At 32.6% G+C, this 24,177-nt stretch overlaps 2 protein-coding genes across 3 annotated transcripts; one reads left to right on the top strand and one right to left on the bottom strand.

Annotated features, from left to right (window-relative positions):
* Positions 1 to 276: 276 nt before the first annotated feature.
* LOC143042744 (transmembrane protein 272-like) lies at positions 277 to 22,765 on the top strand. 2 transcript variants are annotated; one of them, XM_076215188.1, is made up of 6 exons: positions 277 to 434; positions 18,071 to 18,146; positions 19,213 to 19,329; positions 19,855 to 19,914; positions 20,841 to 21,044; positions 21,797 to 22,765. In XM_076215188.1, the coding sequence occupies exons 2-6, from the start codon at positions 18,074 to 18,076 to the stop codon at positions 21,985 to 21,987; spliced, it is 645 nt and encodes a 214-aa protein (XP_076071303.1). In that variant the 5' UTR covers positions 277 to 434; positions 18,071 to 18,073; the 3' UTR covers positions 21,988 to 22,765. The 2 variants fall into 2 exon arrangements, with proteins under 2 accessions (XP_076071303.1, XP_076071302.1); XM_076215187.1 differs by lacking the exon at positions 277 to 434 and adding an exon at positions 16,057 to 16,254.
* Positions 12,259 to 13,651, bottom strand: LOC143042743 (uncharacterized). Its single transcript, XM_076215186.1, has one exon. The coding sequence runs from the start codon at positions 13,360 to 13,362 to the stop codon at positions 12,298 to 12,300; it is 1,065 nt and encodes a 354-aa protein (XP_076071301.1). The 5' UTR covers positions 13,363 to 13,651; the 3' UTR covers positions 12,259 to 12,297.
* Positions 22,766 to 24,177: the final 1,412 nt, after the last annotated feature.

The following is a 24,177-nucleotide window of genomic DNA, read 5'->3' as shown; positions in this document are numbered from 1 at the left end:
GCATACAATAATTGACCCAATTATCTTCATGTTCATTTTTCAATATTGACAAAGATTTAAAGGTGTAGGACAAAATAATCAATACTTAAACAACAAAAAATCCGAGCTTATAATAAACATTTATAAATTAGTCAATGGAGCAACATACTACAGGCTTTTAATAAATAGAAAAATCAAAAGGCGTAAAAAATTTAAACCACAAAAATATTCAATTATTGCATTTATCATATCAACTGTCACTTTTCCAACACCTTAATTAATGGAATATGCGAAAGAACAGGTATTTTCTAACCGGTATTCATCCAGTCTATATAATAACCCTTCTACCTACTTGTGTAGGAGGATCAAACAACAATTCCGTCGCTAACCTTATTTAAGGAATCGATCCCAAAGCAGTAGTAGGATTTATTCTTTCAAAGAACATTGACAAACAGGTAAGGTGAAATTAATGTATGTATATTGAGAGGGGCAATATGGGGTCTGTCAACATGTTAACAATACCTCGATTTTGGCAAAAAAAAAATGCAAAACTGCTGATAACAGTTAACACAGTGGGTTGAAAACAGATAATAGTTTAAATTTATCTCAGATAACAGTTAACAACACCTTGAACAAAAAAAAAAAACCAGGTTAACATAAAAAAAAAATGACCCCGAAGTTTTGCACATTACAGTTGTCTCTGATTTTTTAAAAGAAATCGACATAGTTAATAAGCTGCGTGAGAGGAGAGCCCTAATATGAACTCCCATACGGAAAAAAAACATTTTCATTACAATTTACTCAACAATACATACAAGTGGAGCAACAGGAAACTTTGTACAGGTTCAAATAAATAAAAAAAAAAACATTATCTTTGTGTCCCCTTTGTTTTACAATAAAAGTTTGCCGAAACAAGGAAAAATATATTATAATGACACAAATTGCAGGCTTTTGACTTATTTTTATTCTCATACATGTATTTAAGAGCATAATTGTACTTACAATATATAAATTGGTTTATGCCCGACTTGTTTGACCTATTGATTTACTGATTTTATTCGTAGGTCATTACGTCCAGTGGCAAATATTTCTTGTATAATCAGGACGAAAGCTTTAATCATAGTTGAAGCGAGTATCATTATTAGCATCTTTTTTTCATTTTGTACATTGTACAAATTTGAGATTATCAAGAGTGTTCGATTATTGTTTTATTTCACCAAACATTTTATATTGGCATACAGTAGAATAAACACTTATTGTTAAATATGAATGTTATTTTTAAAACTACATGTATTTCATTGAACTTGTTAATCGATACGAAACTGTTTGAAAAAAAAACTGTTACAGCAGAAATATGAAAGTCAAGAAGGTTCCAATAAAAAAAGTAATAACATTACAATTTTACGCATTCATTAAGTTATTTTAATCGCGTTAAAATCTTTTAAATCAACAGTTGAATAAATGCTGCCATATATTGTGTTTAAAGATCAATCCGTGCTCAAGGCTATTTCTATAAGGTCGGTATTACTAAATAAAACCTAAAGATATTGAAAATGATTGAACCTTGAAGTACTTTTTTTTAACCAAAACAACATCAATATATAGTACGGCCATGTTTATATGTAACCCCTTAATAATATTTGCCCGTTATTATTAAGTTTTATGGTTTAAACATAAACTTCTGGCTCAAGTCTGGCGATGGCTTATATAGATAATAAGATTATGTGATTATATATTTAATACGTCAAATACTAGTACATATTTAATTGTCAAAAAAGTGTATTAAAAGAATTCAACACCACTGTAAAAAATGACTTTCCTGACCTTTGTCACACTGTGTACATTAATAAGCATGACAACATTTGATCTTATCTTATTCTGATTGAAATAAAACTATTATCTTAATATTTTATCGTATCTTAAACATGTCATACATGTACACTATATACAATCCCATTTCCCAAGGTTCTTACTTTTCTCCTTTTCATTAATTAATACAGAGTTTCAGTATTTTCAATATCTTGTATGTTACCGCTATAAATAGTACACATGTGTATTAGCCATAACAGTCCAATCATTTCCTCGTATACATTTTGGTCTTCACTGAAAAATCTGAAAGAAAAAAAAACAGACACCAAAACAGTAAATATTCGCCCGTATCGTGACCCTATGTGTACCAATTACCTGTAATTAATAACTACAAAGTATAAATACTGCACTTGACCACACAAATACAGTAGAACTCGATGCATTTCTTTATTATTTGTAATTAATGTGTCTGGCCAGCTAAGGACAAACCAATATATATTTGTATTTCCTGAATCCATATATCCGCTCAATTATCAAGCCTTCAGTCCCTTGTACATTTTATTGAAATGTTTGGTGAAGTACCGTTTTAAGCTATTAAATCCCTTAAATATAAGTAGTCTATGTCAATATTTTGACGAATACAATATACTTTCTAGTACAATCTACTGGGAAACTGAAATTGTTTGGCCTGATTAAAGTAAATGGGATAATAATGCAAAAGTAAATGCACTGCCAGAAATGATACTTGCAATTACTGAATGAAGCAAACCTGTCTGGTTAGATTACTTTAAATTCCTTTAGTAGCAGCTCTAAAAATGGAATAAATCGCACGACTAAATACTTTTATACGAAATCTATGTGACTTTAATACAAGTGAGAGGTTTCGCTAGCTAAAAAAACAGGTTTAATTTACCATTTGCTACGTAAAGGAATATCTGTACCAAGTGCGGAACATGACAGCTACTTACAATTCGTTTGATGCGTTTAAACTATTGATTATGCAATACAAAGTTTCGTTTTGAATTTTCCTTGGAGCATGATAATTTGTTTATGCTATTTTTTATGTATATTCAATGATGTTACGACAAGGTAGGGATGCCTTTGAAATTGTCAGTTTATTGTATAGACTGATACTCAGTGCATTGTCCGAGTTGATGACAGCTGCTCTTCGGGTAATACAACACACGTCCTGTGCCATACTGTTTTTGTCCGGGTCTAAATCTTAATTGCCATATTATATTTTGCTATAAAATCAGTATATCTACTTAGGTTAAAGTTGATCTGACAACGAATTCATTGTAAACTACCGTACACCAAAACGTTATCCTGATATTGTACTGATTGTGTAATATGCGGTACTAGTATGTCTGTGCAGTGTACTACGAATTCTCTGTCGGTTCCTTGTGGCATATATTTACAAAGGCCCACATCACAATTAAAAATCAACATACATATATGTTTTAAGTTTCAATCAAGTTAATGTGAACAAGACGTTGTGGTACACTATGGTACGTTACCCTTTACTGGCTTGAGCTTAAACCAAAACTTTAACCGGAACGGAGATGAACCTAATGACGGACCAAAAAAAAATACGGACTGATGGACCGACGATTAGACACACAGGAAATTATTCTACTCCTGCTACTCTTGGCGAGTCACAAAACAATCTCCTTATATTTACTGATATGAAAACAAGAATCAGAAGAATTCTGTACGCAAATAACTTGGTATCTTATAGAAACCGTGAGACACGGACGAGACGAACATACGGATCTGCACCAACTGGCACATGTCTGTCTATTTACTTTTAAACGCTGCAACAATGGACATGACGTTTCACATAGAGCTTTAGCAAACTATTAAATGGCACCATTTGCGATACTTTTAATTTATTAATTGGTTGCTGTTTTGTATTAACCAGTTGCAATTTTTTTCATGGATGTTTTTACAGTGTTATCATTGTTATTACGGCCATACGACCCTGTAATTGTTGTAATTTTTGCTTTATTATACATTTTTTAAATTGTTGATTCAACACGGTCGATCGACTGTGTATAGAAAGGCGGAAAAGTGAACTGTGATATGGTGTTGCTCATTGTTGAAGGCCGTACGTTGATTTTTTAATTGTTTTCCTTCTATGACAATTGGTTATTATTGGAGAGTTGTCTTATTGGCAATATACCACACCCTCTTAATTTTAAGACAATAACGGACAGGGGCAAATGTTTACCTTACCACAAGTCACCAATGGAACCGAGTATTTTCGATTTTTTTTTTATTTTTTTTTTTATTTTTAGAGAGTATATATGTTAATCAAACTACACCGAAGCTCTTAATTCAATGTATCATTTAAAACGGACGTGAAAAGGTTTTTAATAGACGAAAAACTAACGACCTTATTTGTATTAAATATGAAAAAAAAAATATGTAACACATAAACAAACGACAACCACTGAATTACAGGCTCCTGAATTGGGACAGGCAAATACATACATAAGATGGCGGGGTAAAGCATGTTAGCGGGATCCCAACCACCCCTAACCTGGGAAATTAGTATAACAGTACAACAAAAGAACGAACATGTTTGTAGAACGAGTTTGTGGAACTATGATAGTTTGATTATACTGAGTATTTTAATATATCGCTATTTTGTGCATTTTTCCTTTGATCTTTTTTTGTGATAATTTTTCATATCAGGCTACTCGCTTGAGATGGAAAATTATTGCTAGAAACTAAACAGGCACGTGGCGTTGCTAACGAAATTGACATGGAATTGACAACATCGTCATAGGTAAAATAGCGATAAACAGATTATCATTGGTCATCTCAACTCGATTGCCTTTCTCGCTTTCGCCGTCCCGGCTCAAGCGAGAAAGTTAATCTCGTTGAGATGATCAACGATAATCTATAAATATTTCATTGGTTAGTACTGCACGGGCGTTTATAGCGGGTATTACGGGTGGGGTTCTATAGTGTCAGATATAAGTCCGGTACTTGTATACAATGTAGTATGTATCGAGATGCTCACAACTTCTAAATACAACACGTGCTGCAAAGTATGTTATTTGCATTATATTATAATGATTTAGTGTAGAATAGGCAGTTGTGTTACTGTTAAGAGATGTGTGTATAGTATTAATTATCTTTATTCAATGTTGCAAACACAGAAAATGAAACGTTATTGCGAGCAAAAAAGTCTACATTTTGACGTGCCTCTCATTTAGCCGATGTAGATAGATTAGAATTTTTTAAAATTCGGACGAATTTAAAAGTGAGAATTTAACATATTTCTCCTTCACTGGTCTTATACACATTGGTAATTTAATATCGAACAATACACCCACTTATATTTTCTTTTCAAATATTTTCTTAACATATTATGAGCGAGTCTGTTGTTTAAATGCATTGTACGTTATTTTTAACCTCTATAAATACCGGAATCCTGACACCAATATTTTAAAATCAATATTGGTTAATAATTACAATATATGTGATTCGTACATTTTGCCAGTCTCAATAGTAAGTCCAGAGGTGGCACAGTGATATTTACATCCCGGAATTTGGTTGCTCTTCTGTGTACGCTACTTTTAAAAGTCAATGTATCAGAAAATATAAACTCACAAAACTACGAGGACAATTCAAAAAGGAAAGTATATAATCAAATGACATTGACGCAACGTCAGATATTGCTACCATTTAGTGTAACAGAAAAATGACGTTAAATTGGAAACGCGCTATATCTAATTCTTCCTGCTTTCCTTTTTGGGTAAATGCAAAGTATAGCACACAAGAATAAATGCCGTGAGAATCCAATCCAATATGATTTTATAATTAACATAGGATATTCAATTTTAATGCTAGTAATTATGTGTTTTTGGAGGAATATTGCTGCATTATATATTCAACCCGAGTATGATTTTATTCAAGCAGTGACATACAATAGCTTATACTTATGATACTGAAGTGACTGTGTTCTTACTTTTTGATCGTCTTATAGAAGTGTTTTTTTTTCTAATGTGTGCATCATTTCGTTTTGTTGAAAGCAGGACATTTATGTTTAGTGGAGGAAGGAACACGAATGCAGTTCATGCCGTCCCTAACATTTTACGCTTGTAGCGACGTCAAATTATGATAACGGACAAACTTGCAAGACATTTTCATTAATCCGTATTTTTTATAGATAACCCTGTAATGTTAATGCTATTTGGTGTACCAACTTCAACTTTAAAAGTACTTTTTATTGGTATAGTTATCAAAGCCGAAAAATAATCTTCACGGAATCAAATCTCTGCTTTTTTGGCCGTAAAAGTTTTGTGAAGGCATGAATGTTTAACTCGGACATTTCCGCAAGACATTGCAAATCTATTGTTTTGAATTGAATATGTAGCTCAATTTATTTTTTAATTCGAATTTTGGGAGCTAACACTTAGTACTAAACTATCGTGCTTACAATTTAATGAATTATCTGTCAAAATTTTATTTTTGAACTGAAATGTTTCAAGTTTCCAAATTAAATTTCCGATGGGACATTTCCGTACATCATATTCTTTTGAAAATATGTATGTTAATTTTAAATAGAGAGCGCCATGTTAACCAATACTGAAATATATCACGTCATAGAATGTTCATGCAAAATTTCGAAGAGTTGCGTGAACATTTCGCGAATTGTTCGAGTTTTATGTTTCGAGTTTGTTACATGGGACAACGCTAAGTAAACTTTTTTCGGATATTCTGTGTCTTCCTAAGCCTATGGATATTATATTTTTATTCTTTCTCTATCATAATGTGAAAATTTAAGAATCAATCTTTATTTTCATGTATAATTTGAAATATTTATTTCAGCATTTCTATAAAACATTTCCCGTCAAATATTTACTTAACGCTATTTTTCGTGGTAGTTGTCAATATCTAACGTTGCGTCATTATCAAAAGCTCAAACACATCAAACGATCGCGAATGGATAACAACTGTCACATTCTTGACTTTGTACAGGCATTTTCTTATGTAGAAAATGGTGGATTAAACCTGGTTTTAAAGCTAGCTAAAATTTCACTTGTATGACAGTCGCATCAAATTCCATTATATTGACAACGATGTGTGCACAAAAACAAACATTCACAATAGGTAAAAATGTCACAAATAGGGGTACAACATTACTGCAACACAAACTCCACCAAAAACTGGGGGTGATCTCAAATGCTTCGGAAGGGTTAAGCAGATCCTGCTCTACATGTGGCACCCATCGTGTTGCTCATGTTATTACAAAGTCGGTTAATAGTCTAATTCGGTAGGTCACATTTGAGAAAAGGGAACGAGGTTGTAAATGCAGTTACGACATAAGGAACATAATCGATATCATCTGTGAAATGGATATTCCATAACGGTCAGCCAACTCGTGATGGCGTCCGTAAAATTTACGAAGTGATGATTTCAACTATTTTACGAACAAAAAAGTATCACCTGAACATACTGTCCCAAACTGACGGATGAATCAGATGTAGAAACAATATGAAATAATTTTACATACAGGTAAAAATGATTTTTTAAGAATTTGAGAAATTTTGTTTTCACTGCATGCTAAAAGACATAAAAAGCAGCAGCGGCAGTTTCTAAAAATAGCAAAAAAAAAAAGTAAACGTTAGTTTAAACAATATTTATTCAGATAAATTCATCATGATACGATATAATACAAATATATTCAGGATTCAGAAACAAGCAATTTGCTTTTACAAATCTGTCTCCTTTACAAAAATAATACACTTATTGAACAATACATAAAATAAATAACTGGCATGCTCTGTAATAAATATATGAATATGAAAAAGGTGAAAGAGGAATAAGAAGAAAAAAAAAATTATTGAGAAAAAAATAAAAAATAAATAAAAATAAACATGAATTATTGTACTGTATACAGTGTGAAATGCTTTGGTTCCTAATGAGTGACGAAGCATTAACATCAAGGGTTAAAACGTTTACTTTTAATAATATATTTCTGCACCAAACTAAATAAAAGACTATTTTGCTCATCTGAGAGTACCGTTGATCCAAAAAGCAAAGTTGTTGTGTTAACTTGGACAGGAAGAACTGAAACAGAATCTAATAGTTCTTGTCTTAAATTAGTATATAAAGGGCAAGATAACAGGAAGTGAGAATTTGTTTCTACATCACCACAACGACAATTTGGAGAGTCTACTAAGTTACGAAGGAAAAGGTGAGAATTCAATGAACTTGAATCCATTCTTAAGCGAGCATGAAGAATTTGACCAAAACGATGTCCTATATAATAATACGCTGGGATCTTACTATTTTGGGTACTAATTTGTTTTTTGAATAATGATAGAGATTCACATTTTCTTATGTTTAAGTTAAGAGTGTTCCATAGTTTTGTTGTTGCAGGGATGAAATATTCAGAATATAAACGGGTCCGTGTGTTGACTTGTGAAATGTTATTTCTCTGTCTTGTATTATGATCATGCCTACTGCCTACTGAATCAGGTAATAAGTCTCTTAAATACTCTGGAGTTTTATTATTCAAAATTTTGTGATACTGAGTTAGTCTGTGATTGCGTCGTCTTTCAGATAATTTTTCCCATCGAGTTTCAACATATAAATTGTTTATACTGGTAAGTTTAGTACCCCCCGTGACGATACGCGCTGCGTCAAGCTGAATACTTTCAAGTTTAGCAATCAAATTCTGATTTTGAGAGTCCCAAACGACATCGGCATATTCAAGAATTGGGCGAACAAATGATATATAAATTTTTTCAAGTGTAAATCTATCAAGGACATTTTTCATTTTTCTCATTATATTTATTCTTTTGTAAGATTTAGAAACTATATATTCAATATGATCGTTCCAGGATCCGTTATTAGAAAAGAGGACACCTAGATGTTTGTGTTTACTTACTGTTTGTAACTCTTGGGTGTTCATATTTAATGGAGGATGAAAGGGTCTATTTAATTTTTTTGAAATTATCATACTTTCAGTTTTTTGGGCATTAAAATTCACAAGCCATTTTTTGGACCAATTATAAATCTTATCTAGATCATCATTTAAAATTTTAGCTGTTTCTGTTGGATTGTCAACCATAATATATAATGATGTGTCATCTGCGAATAGCTTAATTTGAGCTTGGATATCTTCTACAATATCGTTTATAAATATCAAAAATAGGAGAGGGCCTAGAATGGACCCTTGTGGGACGCCTGCATTTACAGGTAACCATCCAGAACTTGAACCGTTAATAACCACCCGCTGGACTCTATTTGTAAGATAATTTTCAAACCACCTTAGTAAAGAACCCGATATACCCGCTTGTTGAAGTTTAAATAGCAGTCCCTTATGCCAGACTCGATCAAATGCTTTACTTATATCACAGAATACTACCCTTATTTCTTTACCGCTATCTAAAGCCTTCCCAAAATCATTCGAAATGTTAATTAATTGATTAACCGCTGAATCCCCCCGTGTAAAGCCCGACTGATTTTCCGTTAAAATATTATTGCGCATAAAGTGATTGTAAACATGTTTGTATACACATCGTTCCATACACTTTGATATTACACTCAACAAGGAAATAGGTCTATAGTTTTTAACGTCATTCGGTTTACTATTTTTATAAACTGGGGTAACATTTGCTCTTTTCCATTGATCTGGAAAAGTAGACGTACTTAACGATAAGTTAAATAGTTTACATAGTGGATACTTTAAAACAGAAGATGCTTCTTTTAACAATTTGGGACTTATGAGGTCAGGGCCAGAAGCTTTTGTGGGATTAACAATTTTCAATATATCTTCAACTTCAGTAACAGTAAGTTCTATATAACTAATATCATCACTAATATTATGAAGTTCTTCGGGTAACACAGCACTTGAATCATCAATATTTGACTGGGAAGAAAAAAATCGATTAAATTCATTTGCCTTTTCGATTTCATCAAATATTAAGTTGTTATTAACCATTAAAGGAGGTAAATAACTATACTTGCGTCGTTCATTTTTAATCCGGATATTTGTTTAACCGTTTTCCACCAGTTAGTAGTGGACGGGTTACTGTTCATGATTTTTTTAATTAAATTGTTATTATAATCATCCTTCGATTTTCTTATTAAACTAGTAACTTCATTTCGTATTTTCTTAAATTTTGACCACTCCGATGGGTTATTATATTTTTTAGCCTTTCTGTGGATTCTATTTTTTTTCCTTATCTTTTTTTTAACATCATTTGTTAACCATGGAGGTTCATTTTTACGAACAGTAATTATTTTATTAGGAATACATTTTTCAGCAGCTTCTATGATAGTTTTTGTTATTTCGGTTGTAAATTGTTCAACGTTATTTAAGTTAATTACGGAATCCCAATTTTTTTCAGATAAAATGTTACGATATCTGTCATAGTCTCCTCGATCATATAGCCAAATTTTACGCTTAAAAATTGTTTGACGACATTTTGGAAAGTTCAAAAGACTAATTATAGGACAGTGAAAACGTATTTGGTCCAATAAAGGTGGCCCGACTCCACTGTAATTTATTATGTGAGCATCGTTTGTTATAAAAAGATCTAACAATGATGACGACGATTCAGTAAAATGAGTAGGCTCATCTATCATTTGAGTAAGACTAAATTGGCTTAACAAAGGTGTAATTTTTGAATTAACAGGAGCTAGTTGGTTATCGTTAAAATCGCCTGTGGCCATTATGTAATTAATAGTATTATCATTAGACGCCATATCAAGAGAATATTCAATTTTTTCCCAGATATCTGATCCACTATTAGGAGGTATATAAAAGGTCCCGAGCAAAGCCTTTTTATCTTTAAATTTAAATTCTAACCATATTGCTTCCAAGCTTTCGCTTTCGAGGTCAATTCGACGTTGAACATGTATATCATTTTTTACATAAACAATTATCCCCCCTCCAACCTTGTGTGGACCTCTGTCACGACGGAAGGGGTGCTGGTAATTTAGGATTTCAATAGATTCGTCGGTATGATTATTGTTTAACCATGTTTCACTAAACGCTAAAATGTCGAAATCAGAATATTCAGCTTGAATCAGATCTATTTTCGGGGCTAGGCTTTGTACATTTAAGTGAAGAATTGAGACTGATTTTGAAAAAATTTCACCGAAATCCGACATGTCAATTGTGTTAATGGAACTTTGAGAATAATCGATATCGTCACTTGGACCTGGGTTTACCTCTAGTCCTGCTAGGATAAGCAAAATTTGAATAACAAATAGTAAAAATAAAATAATAAATAGTCTAAGATTAACATTTACACTTGTTGATTTTTGTACATTTGAGTCTACATGTTTCATCTCTGAAGGTATTAGGCATACGCCTAGTTGATGCGACAACGTGAAAATTAAAATTGATAACACCAGTGCCTGTGAGACACTTTTACAAGTGAGAAATAAGTTGATACAGATAAAATCAATATAATTTAGTCTTTGTTTGATGTTTTTGCCTGGTGAGTATTGGCCAACTCTCATACGATATAACTCGATTCCTACCCCCATGAGTTATGTTACATCTGGTTGAAACTGGTCAAACTGAGAGCGGCCATATACAAAGTTTAATAAACCATAGCATTTCATCTGTTTTGTGAAAAAAGTGAAAGTGAAAAATATGAAAAATATGTTGGAACTAAAATTGAATAACAATGTGTTGTATGCCTGAAGCAGAAGAAAAAGTATGCACATGTGCATGGATTTAACAAGTAGTTTGGAGGAATGAGTATATACACATGTATAAATGATTGGTGAATGGTACAACTTTATCTATACGTAGTAATTCAGTACAACTGTTAATACCAGCCGTGTCAGATCATCTCGATTTAATTTGATTGCCTAATTGATTATTTGATCGCTGAATTGACGAGGTATGTCTATACAATTTAAAATTTATAGTAAGCATACACGTTTTAAGCAGTGCAATTCACTGTGCATGTTGTTAAGGTTTGCGTGTATAAGATAAAATTTACAAATTGAAATTAAGATCTTTTTGTTTTAAGTAGTTTTATTAGTTTGAAGTTAGCCATGAAAATTTCCTTACCATGGAATTTAACATCATGTAAAAACAACCGTTAGTTTTACCATTTTCACGCATGAGTAATTAATTTTACTATGAGAGGTTGTGTTTTGAAAATCAATACGTTAAAATTTGTCACGTGACAAATCAGCGATCAAGGTAAGTATTCCCGTGTAATTTACAGGAATGCGGATGAATTACAAATTAGATGTATTATGTACAAGAATTGTGTAGCATATAATTGTAGTAAAATTAAAAAAAAAAATACATAAACATGAGAAACAAACAAAAAAAAAAGAAGCAAAAGTCAATTGCAGACTATATGACATCACTATATTTAGTCAGAATACAGTTGTTTTTGCGAGATTCTGAAACAAGACTGTCAATAGTCTAAAAAAAATGTAGTAATATATACAAAAAAAAAAAACCAGATAAACATATTGTCAATATATATATATGCAGTTTTATTCAAAGTTAAATCATGACATTTTGACACTCGTGTTTTCAGCTGATGTATTTGAAGATGCTCTCTCTGCTAATTCCTTCGCTTGTGCTTCCGCATATGTTATGAGTTGTGGTGGTGTGTACTCGCGTCTGTTTAGTTTGTTGTTGTAGTCGAGCCTATCAAGGAAGTCCATGGAACCAGGACAGCAGTATATCGATACAAAACGTAGGAACGCTGGCATTGTGTTGACAACATGGACTTGCATTTGATTGTCCTTTACATAAATTTTCCCATCAACTGTCCACGTGTCTCTTAGATGACGCTCAATACTGAGCTGTCTGGCTTTGTATGCAATGGCGTTCCTCGGCTTGGTCAGGTCCTCATTAATTCTGACATACTTGTATTGTGTTTTACCTTTTAGAAATTTTCTGCATCTAAGGATCCTCTTTTTAACATTATGATCCTTAATCTTGACAATTATTTGTCTAGGAGGCTGAAACTTGTTGCTAACTCGACCGTCTTCATTGCCTTCCCTTGTGCGTGGTTTACCAATTCTATGAGATCGAATGATGTCTTCGGGTGTTAGATTTTCATCGATGGTTTGGATAAGTTCTTTCACTAACTCGTTTGTTTGAAGGGAAGATTCATCTATTCCACCGTCTGGAATGCCGTTGATACGGATTAGGTCCCGTCGACTATATTGTTCTAACGCATCCATGTCATCACGCAGCGATTGGTTTTCTATGTTAAGCCTCTCGATTTCAAATTTGTACTGGTCTATTGTGGCTTTGATAGTGTAGTCGATCTCACAATGTATCATTTCTTTTAATTGCAAGGCTATTTGAATGATATCTGACTGGGCTAAAGTGCATGTAATTGGCTGCGGTAAAGTTTCAGATGTAGTTTCAGTCGTTGGCTGGTATTGCAGAGAGCTTAGGCCTGCAGGGACAGAAGCATGATGGATAGAGTTATGGTCAATATGAACGGGTGAGGAACCTGGAGAAGACATTGCGATTTTTTTACTTGACTCTTGTTCAGGTGGTGTAGGCTTGCTGTGATGACGGAGCCTGTTTGTATTTACTGGAGTTTCGGGTTGCATTTTGACTGTGATTAAAGATGAATGTCGTAGTTTTGTAATAAAAAGGTGGATTAACAGTGTAAGGCTGGTATACAAAACAGGAACATGGAATGTTTATAGTGTTTGTTGTTGTTTATTTTTACACAGTTAACAGTTTTTAAACGAATACCTACAATCTGTTGAGAACAGCTCACACACAATTTTCCATATAGTGTTAAATCATAATCAGGATATAAAACTTCAAATATTAGTTCATCATCACTATCACAATATTATTCTCATCCTTATATACTCAATCCTCCGTTTAAAGTTTAATTATAAATCCATTTTTTTCACATTTTTTGCCCCTAGAAAAAAAGACGTCTTCTCTGGTCAGAGCATGCGCATGTATTGCGTTCATTAAACGTATTCAAATATTTAAAAAAAAAAAATAATAAAAGTACTTCTGAATCAGTTAACTGAGTTATGTAGAATTTTGGGCAGTGTAAGAAAGTGGCTAAAATTCTCAAAAGACTATCATTATCCCTATGGGCCAGGAGATAATACCGTGCCACCTATACCATTGTGCTTTGGTTTACGAGATGGATCCGTTTTGGCGGTAAAATATTGTATTCAAATCCTTACAGCATGCATTTCGCCAATTCTATGACCATCTGTACGGAGTTCACAGTTTCTAGATGCTTAAAAGATTTAGGGTAATTTTCAATTATACATGTATCATTAAACATAACATTTTATAAAAGTATCATGAAAATGAGTTTCTTATAATTTTTCTTCATTTACTAGACATAAGTATAACCTGTTTTCGTTTAATCAGCTCTTTAACTTCCTAATTATGTAAGGTAACTAAAGGATTAACGTTTGGTTTCGCTTCTACCATGTTTTGATATTTTCTGAAAAAGGGGTATGTGAGAGATACACTAAAAGTGTTTATAACTTGTAAGTTAGACGCACCCATTTAATCTAAGCAAGTGAAATTAGAATAGTTCAAAGGCAAAACAGTAACGGCAAATAGTTATTATATTTACATTTTAATACAGTATTTGATAGACAAAAATCAAGGAACATTTATCGTTTTATGAATACCATGTAATACAATATCCATTTTTGATGTCACAATTTGAACAAAACGTTGACTTTAACAGTGCTTATTTGGTTTCAAATGGGGGGGGGGGGGGGTTCGGCGAACCCCCCGAATCCCCTGGCTACGGGTATGTATATATACACAACTTAAATATCTACATCAGTACATGTATATATACCTACGTTGTCAATAGTTCATTGACCGAATAAGAATGCGTGTGTAAACATTGGTTCATCTAACATCCAAACACTGTATATTTGATATGGTCAGTAACTACAAACATTGTTAGTATAAGCGATATTTGCTGACACCTATATTATGATGTACATATACTGTCCATGATGTATACATTATAGTATTACTTGATTTTCGACATGCTTTGGGGCAAACATTCATTAGCGTTGAAAGGTCACTTTCCGACATAGCATCAAAAGAATCTTTATTTTACATGCTCATATTTGTTATAGCTACTGTAAATGCACATAAAGGTTTAGTTTCAGCATGCATTGGAGCCATCGTCCCGAAGCCTTTTAAAAACAGATTTTTTTTTTTTAGCTACCGTTAAAAAACCTTCATTTTATATTTTTATTTTGTTACAGCTCTATGTACCGTTAAGGCAATCGGGCATTAACTTAAGGTTCTGTTACAAGCAAAACAATTGGCATGTATTGTTTTAAGGGATACTCCTATCCCATCCTCGTATATGTCATATACTTGCGACTGGACGTAAACTATATAATTTGCATAAAAATACCTTGCACTGACAAGAAACAATAATTTTTATGTACATCTTGCATAAGACACAATAGCCACACAATTATCTACATGTATATACATGTATCACCTTTCTCAAATAATACGATCTCATTGGCAGATCCAACGGAGTGTTTAGGGGTTGACATCTTTTTTCGATTTTTTTTAAAATCATGTTTAGGTTTTATCATTATGGGACTGCCCTCTTTTTCAAAATGGCTGGATTCACGCCTGAATTTTAACAAAGGCTCCTGACTTGGGACAGGAACAATATATACAGAATTTGGTGGGGATAATCATGTAAGCGGGATCCCAACCCTCCCCATAACCTGGGACAGTGGTGTAACAGTACAACATACGAATTAACTATAAAAATCAGTTGAAAAAGTTACTTAGCCAGTAATTGTTGAATGTTCATTCTTAAAGAATAACGTCTGTGTCTGTTTTACCTGTTGCATATGTATTTCAGGTAACCAGTTCGAGGGCGTACTGAATATGCATGTAATATTTGTCACTGAACTTGATCATTGTTGAGTATACCTTGCAATTAATTTCAACTTTCGGATTTAATCACAAAGTTGTGGGTTTCATTTTTGACGTACGAGACTTTCTAATTATGATTAATTATATCTAGGTTAAAAATTAGAACGAACTGAAATTAACACCGATCTTCCATTCATTCAATAATATATATTGACAAAGTAATTGCATGACCTATATTTTCTCTGTTAATTTTAATTCTCGTTGACCAAGGTAGGAATGTGCGGAGTAAACCGATCAATAATTTAAACACAAAAATTTGCCACAAACAAAAATCACAAAGCGTGAAATATTTTAACTTGTTATTAAGATATTAAAAGCGTGTAGTGTAATGTCTATAAATAGCAATATATGAACTTGGATCACAAATAGATAACCAGTATTTTCGGATATTTTTGGATTAATATTATTAAGCAATCACTACAAATCTTCATACGTAGTTTATCTGGGTAGCGTTGAGGATTATCAAAACAATTCTTAACTAATTGCTTAAACACGGTCAACATCTTTAGATTGTACGCTAGGTTGTAAGACAGGTAGGCGATTATTTTTGTTTACTTTAGTAGTGAATTATTGATGAACAGATATAGATTACTTTCAAATTGGTAATACATACAGAAGTGCGTAAATACACAGGTATCTGTAATAAAAAAAAAGTATGTTCTATTGTGTGAACGGCTATACATGTCCTGTTTCGTTTTCCTTTTAATATCTCTGTGTATACAATTTATGTATAATACTGATACTTGTATTGTAAAGTATATAAAAGGGATCGAGTTACAATAGTACGACCACACGCTGTATATATATATACATATAAATGTTGCGGCATAAAAAAAAAATGAAAATATCAGACGTACATGAACATGATGAATATAAAAACGTTTAAATATTTTAAAACGAATGTCAAGTCATTTTGTTACAAATGTATAGGACTAGTATAAATGTATACATATATACTATTAATAGATCTTAATACAATCATGTAGTTTTACTTTGAAATTGTGATGGGGAGACGAATCTGGTTAAAAAATATCAAGCTGTCAAATTTATTTAAAAGTTCGTATTTTGATATTCTTTTTTAATAGGAATAAGACTAGTAATCATGAAACGATGAAAACAATAATATTGAAAATGTAATTTCGCCTAACATCCTAAATTCAGACCAATTTTAGGTTGGTCTGAATGGATTGTTTTTTTTTTAAATATAGAATAGTCATGATAATTGAATCGGTGTTTGTTGTTTGGTGTTTTTTTTTTGTTTGTTTTTTTTTTTGTTTTTTTTTTGTGTTTTTTTTTTTGGGGGGGGGGGGGGGGGGGCGTGGTTGAAACTTTAAAAAAGTATACGAGAGTATTTGACGTGTTCATTCTCCAATTTTATTTGTCAACTTGAAGTGGAGATGGACTTACAAACTGGTGCTTGAGGCATTTATTTGTGCTATTTATCTAATGTATATGCATACATGTACATGACTCTCTTTAAATGATTAAACTTATTATATGTTAACTTGCATTGTGTATGCTCTTTTTCTAATCTTTATGCATACATGTATATGCCTCTCTAAATCTTTTAACTCATTTCACTTATGTATGTTCTTTTTCTAATCTATATGCATACATGTACATGCCTCTCTTTAAATCTTTTAACTCATTTCACTTATGTATGCTCTTTTTCTAATCTATATGCATACATGCACATGCCTCTCTTTAAATCTTTTAACTCGTGTTCACTTATCTATGTTCTTTTTCTAATTTATATGCATACATGTACATGCCTCTCTTTAAATCTTTTAACTTATTTTCACTTATTGATGCTTTTTTTCTTATCCATATGCATGCATGGACATGCCTTTCTTTAAATCGTTTAATATTTATGCTCTTTTTCTTATCCATATCCATATAGGCTTCTCATTAAATCTTTTCCCCCATTAATAAAGAAATGATATATGTGTAACAACTTATATACATGACTTTTTGTACTTGAGTCAGACCACGTTGAATTTATAAGAAAAAAGTTAAGATATTTTAAAAAAAGATATTGATTAAAAAATACACAAATAAAAGAGGGACGAAAGATACCAAAGGGACAGTCAAACTCATAAATCTAAAACAAACTGACAACGCCATGGCTAAAAATGAAAAAGACAAACAGAAAAACAACAGTACACATGACACAACATAGAAAACTAAAGAATAAACAACACGAACCCCACCAAAAACTAGGGGTTTACACTTCAAGAAAATTGGATTCATGACCCAAGCGCCTGATGTAAATTGAAATGATAAATTGTCATAGCTGTACTGGATGGTCTATTTTTTGTATAACTAAGAATCAAATTATTGATATTTCAGACAATGGCTACAGAAGGGGCAGAACTGAAGGCAGCAGAAGCTGGAGCCGCTCCACCCTCGTACGTCGAGGCAAAAGGTATACTAAAGTCATGCGCACATCCATCCATTTTGAAAAGTGGGAGGGTCTTACTTCAAAACAGCCTGTTAAATTAACACCATGAAACGTTTTACCATATAGTAGGTACATGTGTATGTGGTTCATGTATAAATGTAACCATTTCACAAAAAGTAAATATTCCTATAAAGAAAAACAAAAAACAAAAAAACAAAAAAAAGACACATTTCTTTTAAAAGGCCGGAAAATGAAATACACAGAAAAAAGTTCCATATTGTTTATTTTCAATTAAAAAATATACATAAGAAGATATGGTTTGAGTGCCAAATACACAACTCTACATGAGTTCCAAGAAGACATCTCTCTATAAGGGTCCAAAAGACACATCTTCACCAAACAAAATTATGAATATGAGTTGTAATGTACTGTTATCATAGTGCTTACTCAAACATGTGTCGGTGCTATACAAAATTTGTACACAATGCGTTTTTGGTACTGAAGAAAATACAGAGACAAAAGATATAGTGAAGCAAGAAACATGACTACATTTATATAGATTAAAGATAGCAGTGGCGGATCCAGCCATTTTAAAAAGGGGGGTTCCCAACCCAGAGTAAAGGGAGGGGGTTCCAACTACATGTATATGCTCCCATTCAAATGCATTGATCGGCCAAAAAAAAAAGGGGGGGTTCCCCCCCCCCCCCCCCCCGGATCCGCCACTGGATAGACGTGATATGAGTGCCAATAAGACAACTCTCCATCCAAGTCACAATTTATAAAAATATAGTTGTTTTGGCTGAATAATGAGCCTCTTGTGAATACTTGACCATTTTTATAGTTATTTGATTACCAAACCAAATATTACATGATTATTTTGATATTAGGACAGTACTGTAACTTTGATAACTAGTATTTTTATATCTTGTTTAAAAAAAATAATGATGATGTGATTATTTGATAAGTTGGACACCCCGTGGGAACCTCAATATTCTGTTAAAAGATGCAGAACTACTGATGCAAGAAAAGAACTTTTTTTGTGGCGGATAATTCTGAAAAAAGTGGTAAAACTTCTGGTATTGTATTTCAGATGTAGCTCCTCCACCATCTTACGACTCTCTTTTTGGACAGCTAAAACAAGCGAAGGAAAATTCAGATGGAAATGTTGATTTTGTCAAGACATGCTGTGGAATTCTAGTAGGGTCTGGTAAGTACATGATTTAAATGGGTTTCAAAAGATTTAGCTACATTATAACTACTTGTATGTTAACAAATTATACCAATCGAGATAAGTGAATGTTGTCTTTTTATTTCTATGCAGTAAAACACCGCAATTTGGCACCTGTCAAGTCTGGAGTCTCTTCAATTTTAGTTCAGATATATGTTTTGGAGCTTAGTCTGACGTTCATTTCCACTCATTTAAACTAGTACCAAGATTAGAGGCCAGCTGAAGCCCGCTTCCGGGGATGCGATATTTTTTCGCGTAGTTGAATACACATTGGTGGCATTGGGTGGTTGTTGTCTTTTTTTACACTTCCCCATTTTCATTCCCAATTTTAACTTAAGAATTAGTGAAAGAAAATGTGTTTGTTCTGTTCAGTTTTACTACAGAACGGTATGGTAAAAAATATTCCATTTATTTTTCCTATACCGTTTAATTGACAAGCTAAATGCTACTGTCTGTCACCAAGGTATATGCTAGTGTTGACGAATTATGTTTTGTTTTTTTCAGTTGCATGTACTGTCTGTCTAGGGATATTCTTGGCGATTCCAATAGCTATGATTGCTGTGGGTAAGTAGTTGCTACTATTTCTGCTGTTGAACATCATGATTCGCAAAACCATAACCTACTAAAGTCACCGTTGACTTTTCGTGGTTCAAATGAGTCTTTTTGAGAGAATAACCGGTTTACCGTGAGTTAAATAGTTTTAGCAGATACTTTTATAATTAAAAATAATAATGTATTCAATTGTATGCAAAAATCCGTATACAATGTAAGTAAAAACTATATATACACTAGTTATCAAAACTTTCTATTTTGGTCACCGTATGGCCTTACACGAAGAGCTAAAACCATACCGGGCATCAAGCTATAAATGGCCCTGACATGACAATTGTAAAACAATCCAAACAACATAACTAATCAACCGTTTTATGACAAACGATAATATATAGTATGTGATAAACAAATATAATATACAGCAGCAAACTACACACACTGCATAACAAGCTCTTGACACCTCTGTAATGATGAAGTGATGTTGGAAGACCATTTTTCTTTGAAGGAGATGGTCAACAAGTATTGTGCGTAGTCTTATCATCCTCATAAATGGCGCATGATCTAACATTAATGAGAGTTTAATTTGAGTTTACGAAATAGAGAATGATGGGCTTAAATGTAAAGAAAAGAGATAAATACATTCAATAAAATTGAGAATTAAAAAATGGGGAATGTGTCAAAAAGACAACAACCCGACCATAGAACAGACAACAGCAGAAGGTCACCAATAGTCTTTAATACAGCGAGAAATTCCTGCTCCCGGTGGCGTTCTTCAGCTGGTCCGCCAAACAAACCCATACTCTAGCTCTTTGATAATGAACGCCATAATAAACTCCAAATAATACACAAGAAACTAAAATCCCATAGTGCAATAGTATGCGTACAGCCGTTTGGCATTGTTTGATATATTCATCTTCTTTTTCATTTCATACATGTAGGAGCAACCTATTTACATGACTGTCCGGCAGAGAGGATGATCCCTATATACCTGATTGTAGCTGGAGTGTTTAACATTGTTTCAAACATACTCATGATCATCCGGGGGCAGGTCAATAAACGGAAGGAAGGAGAGGAAGCGAAACAGTCAGGCGCAGGACCGGAACAACTTATCAACTGTTTCCTGTTTGCTTGGTTCATTGCAGGTATGTTGTACAGTTATTGAACTTGTGTTTTTTTTTCAATAGTCTTTAGAAAAGAGCAAATTTGTTCACAATTTTTCGTGCAATACGTCTATAATTGTATTTAAAACCTTTTCACATGACGAGAACATGCAATACTTACGTGGACGTGTTCATAATCGTTAGATATTGCATTAGTTCAATGCTTGAAAAAGTACACGCTATATTTTGATAAATTCAGACGTTCATTACGTTGCTTCGTATTTTAATTTGCAGTTCTTATTTGCAACCCCAGTAAAAGCTGTCAACACTAACAAATAACTTAAGAGTCGTACATGTATATGCATAATAAATAATCAATCATTAACTATGGTTGAAAATCTTGCTACATATGAATTTTTTAAGATGGAAATATGGAAAAATTGATTCGGGTAAACAATTATGGGGATTGTTTTGGGAGAGATGTGTAAACTAATTGCAACTGTCGAAATAGGCGAAAGATACCAAAGTCAAAGATAAGTCCGAAAAAGGGAAAGCTGTAAGTGTTGCAATGTTATCTAGTTTACAGCTGTCTACCAGTAAATTAGTCATAAAATTATACAAAATAGTTCTGCAATAAAATAAGTGTCAAAAGCCAAACATTGCTGACCAGAACTGCTTACGTACTTAAACTTCGGTTTTCCTCGGCAGATTTCGCGAAATATTTTTTATGTAAACTAGAACTATCACATAACCTTATCATCAACTGAATGAACAATTTGTTACTTTATTTTAAGGTAATGTATGGGTTTACAGAACGTACGATGCCTGGCAAAGCAGTAATTCCATGTTAGATAACTTCTGCGATCCAACACTGTATTACTTTTCATTCTGGATAATAACTTCTACTTATATCGTGTTGGGAGTGTTGTTAGTTATCTGTCTTGCTGTTTGTATTTGCATGTGTATCTGTGACAAGAAGGAATAACTTTGAAAATTGTGTGGATAACTTCCGGTTACATGATCAAACGCAACCATCATTTTCAGTTTTTCATCTAACGGTATTCGGATTCCTTCACTTTCCACGTAAAGGCATACACACTATCTGTTACTTTTGCAATGTCGTAGTTGCTGAGAATAATACAATGTAATACAAATGTATTTGTTCTTTCAGTGTAGTCTCGTTATATCTGTTATAGTTCTCACGAGATTTATAATCGACTGTTACTTAGTTATCGTACTTTCTTAATAGATATGTATATCATTCATGGCTATAGTATACAAGTCACTGTATCTACTTGGTACTTTTACGTTATTTGATGCATAGTTAATTGTAATATGTAGTGATAGTTTTCTCATTTTCCATATATCTTCATTGATAAAAGATCTAACTGACCAGTTTTAGACTATACCAGAGCCACATTCTATCTGAATGCTCATGCCATTGGATTTAATCTTGTGAGTAGTTGATTTCCGGATATTATGCCATAAAATGAAGTTAATTTAATATCGTAAATACATATAAATTATATATTGTATGAACTTTATACTAAAACTGTATTTTTTTTAAAACATTTTCTTAGTTGATACTTATATTCATAATAGTTTTACTTACCATCTGATCATGACAGTGTGTATCTATCTTTAGTTCTATTGATATATCACGAATACTTCGACCTCTCAGGTACATATTATATATTTGTTTACTTTGTTATTAACATTTTATGTATATTAAGTGACAATAAACCTATTCATGTATCTTTTTATTTCGTCTTTTATGATCATTTTTTTTTTAAATTGTTACAGTCGTTGAAAATTCCGGCCCCAAACCTTTACCTGTAATTTTTTATCAGAACATATAACATTTGGCACTGAATAATCTATAACAATTCGCCATTTCAGAATCTAAAGGACTATGGGTAATCTCATTGTTCGTACACCAAAACGAAAATAACGTTACGTCATTGTTTGCATTTCAATTGTTTAGAACATTTTCAACCAATCACAACGTTAAGGTGTACGTTTTTCCATATATTTCCCAGAATGCATTAGATTCTGAAACGGCGAATTGGTATAATATTTTCTAAAGCTTCGACACGTCGAAATTGTGTGATTGGCTGAAGCCTTTACCAACAAAGGCAATGACGTACACAAATTATTATGGTAATTTTGGAATACCAGCAATATAGCAAACATATCACTAGACCTCTATATTCTGAAACGGTAAACTGTTTTTCTAGCGAAATGAAGTTTTGGATCAAATATATTGAGGTTCAGAATTTTCAAGTTTTCCGCTTTTTCTATATGAATAAACTCATCATATATATCAGGATTTAATTTTGTACTTACGCCAGACGCGCGTTTCGTCTACTAAAGACTCATCAGTGACGCTCGAATCAAATAAAAATAAAAAGACAAACAAAAAATACGAATTTGAAGAGCATGGAGGACCAAAATTCCTAAAAGTTTTGCCAAATACAGCTAAGATAATCTATTCCTAAGGTAGAAAAGCCTTTTTAATATTTCAAAAATTCAAAAGTTATGTAAACAGTTAATTTATAAATATGTAGTTACTTTCATACGGTCTATTTACTTCAAAGACTATAAACACTAAGGATAGATGAATTAGTTGTAATCAGCTTTTTCTTTTATCCGTTTTCATCTACTGTTCTCCGACCGAGAAAAAAAGTACTTTGAAAAAAAAAGCTAAACATGTTTTTATGTAAAAAAAGAATCAGAAACAATTTGTTTGAAGACATGCAGATACAACTACTGTTATGACAAACATTAAAAAACAACATCCGATGCTAAAAACTGCTACATATACGTTCTGCTGCTCTTCAGTGAATCCATAAACCTTCGGAGTGGGAGATTCTATAAAAACAGTTATTCTCCAAAAGGCGAAAATGGTAACATTTTTCGAGATAAAGACTCTAGAAGGTTAACATTCGAACAAACGCTACTAGAATTAAAAAAACATAAATTTTTCAACTATAAAATGTCGGTTCCGGTTGCTTTTCATATCGTAATTTGTATTTATCCCATTTCCCTATTAAACACGCGTCCGATCTCAACAAGCATGCATAGAAAAACTTCTGAGCTTCATTAGGAATACAGGATTTTGCCTTTGGCATAATACAGAGTGCATGAAAACTCTTATACTGTACGTTTATACAAA

Source organism: Mytilus galloprovincialis, chromosome 8 (assembly GCF_965363235.1).
Source record: "Mytilus galloprovincialis chromosome 8, xbMytGall1.hap1.1, whole genome shotgun sequence".
In the NCBI taxonomy this organism is placed as follows: Eukaryota; Metazoa; Mollusca; class Bivalvia; order Mytilida; family Mytilidae; genus Mytilus; species Mytilus galloprovincialis.
Note: the sequence above shows the minus strand (reverse complement) of the source record. Positions and strands in the feature narration are given on the sequence as shown.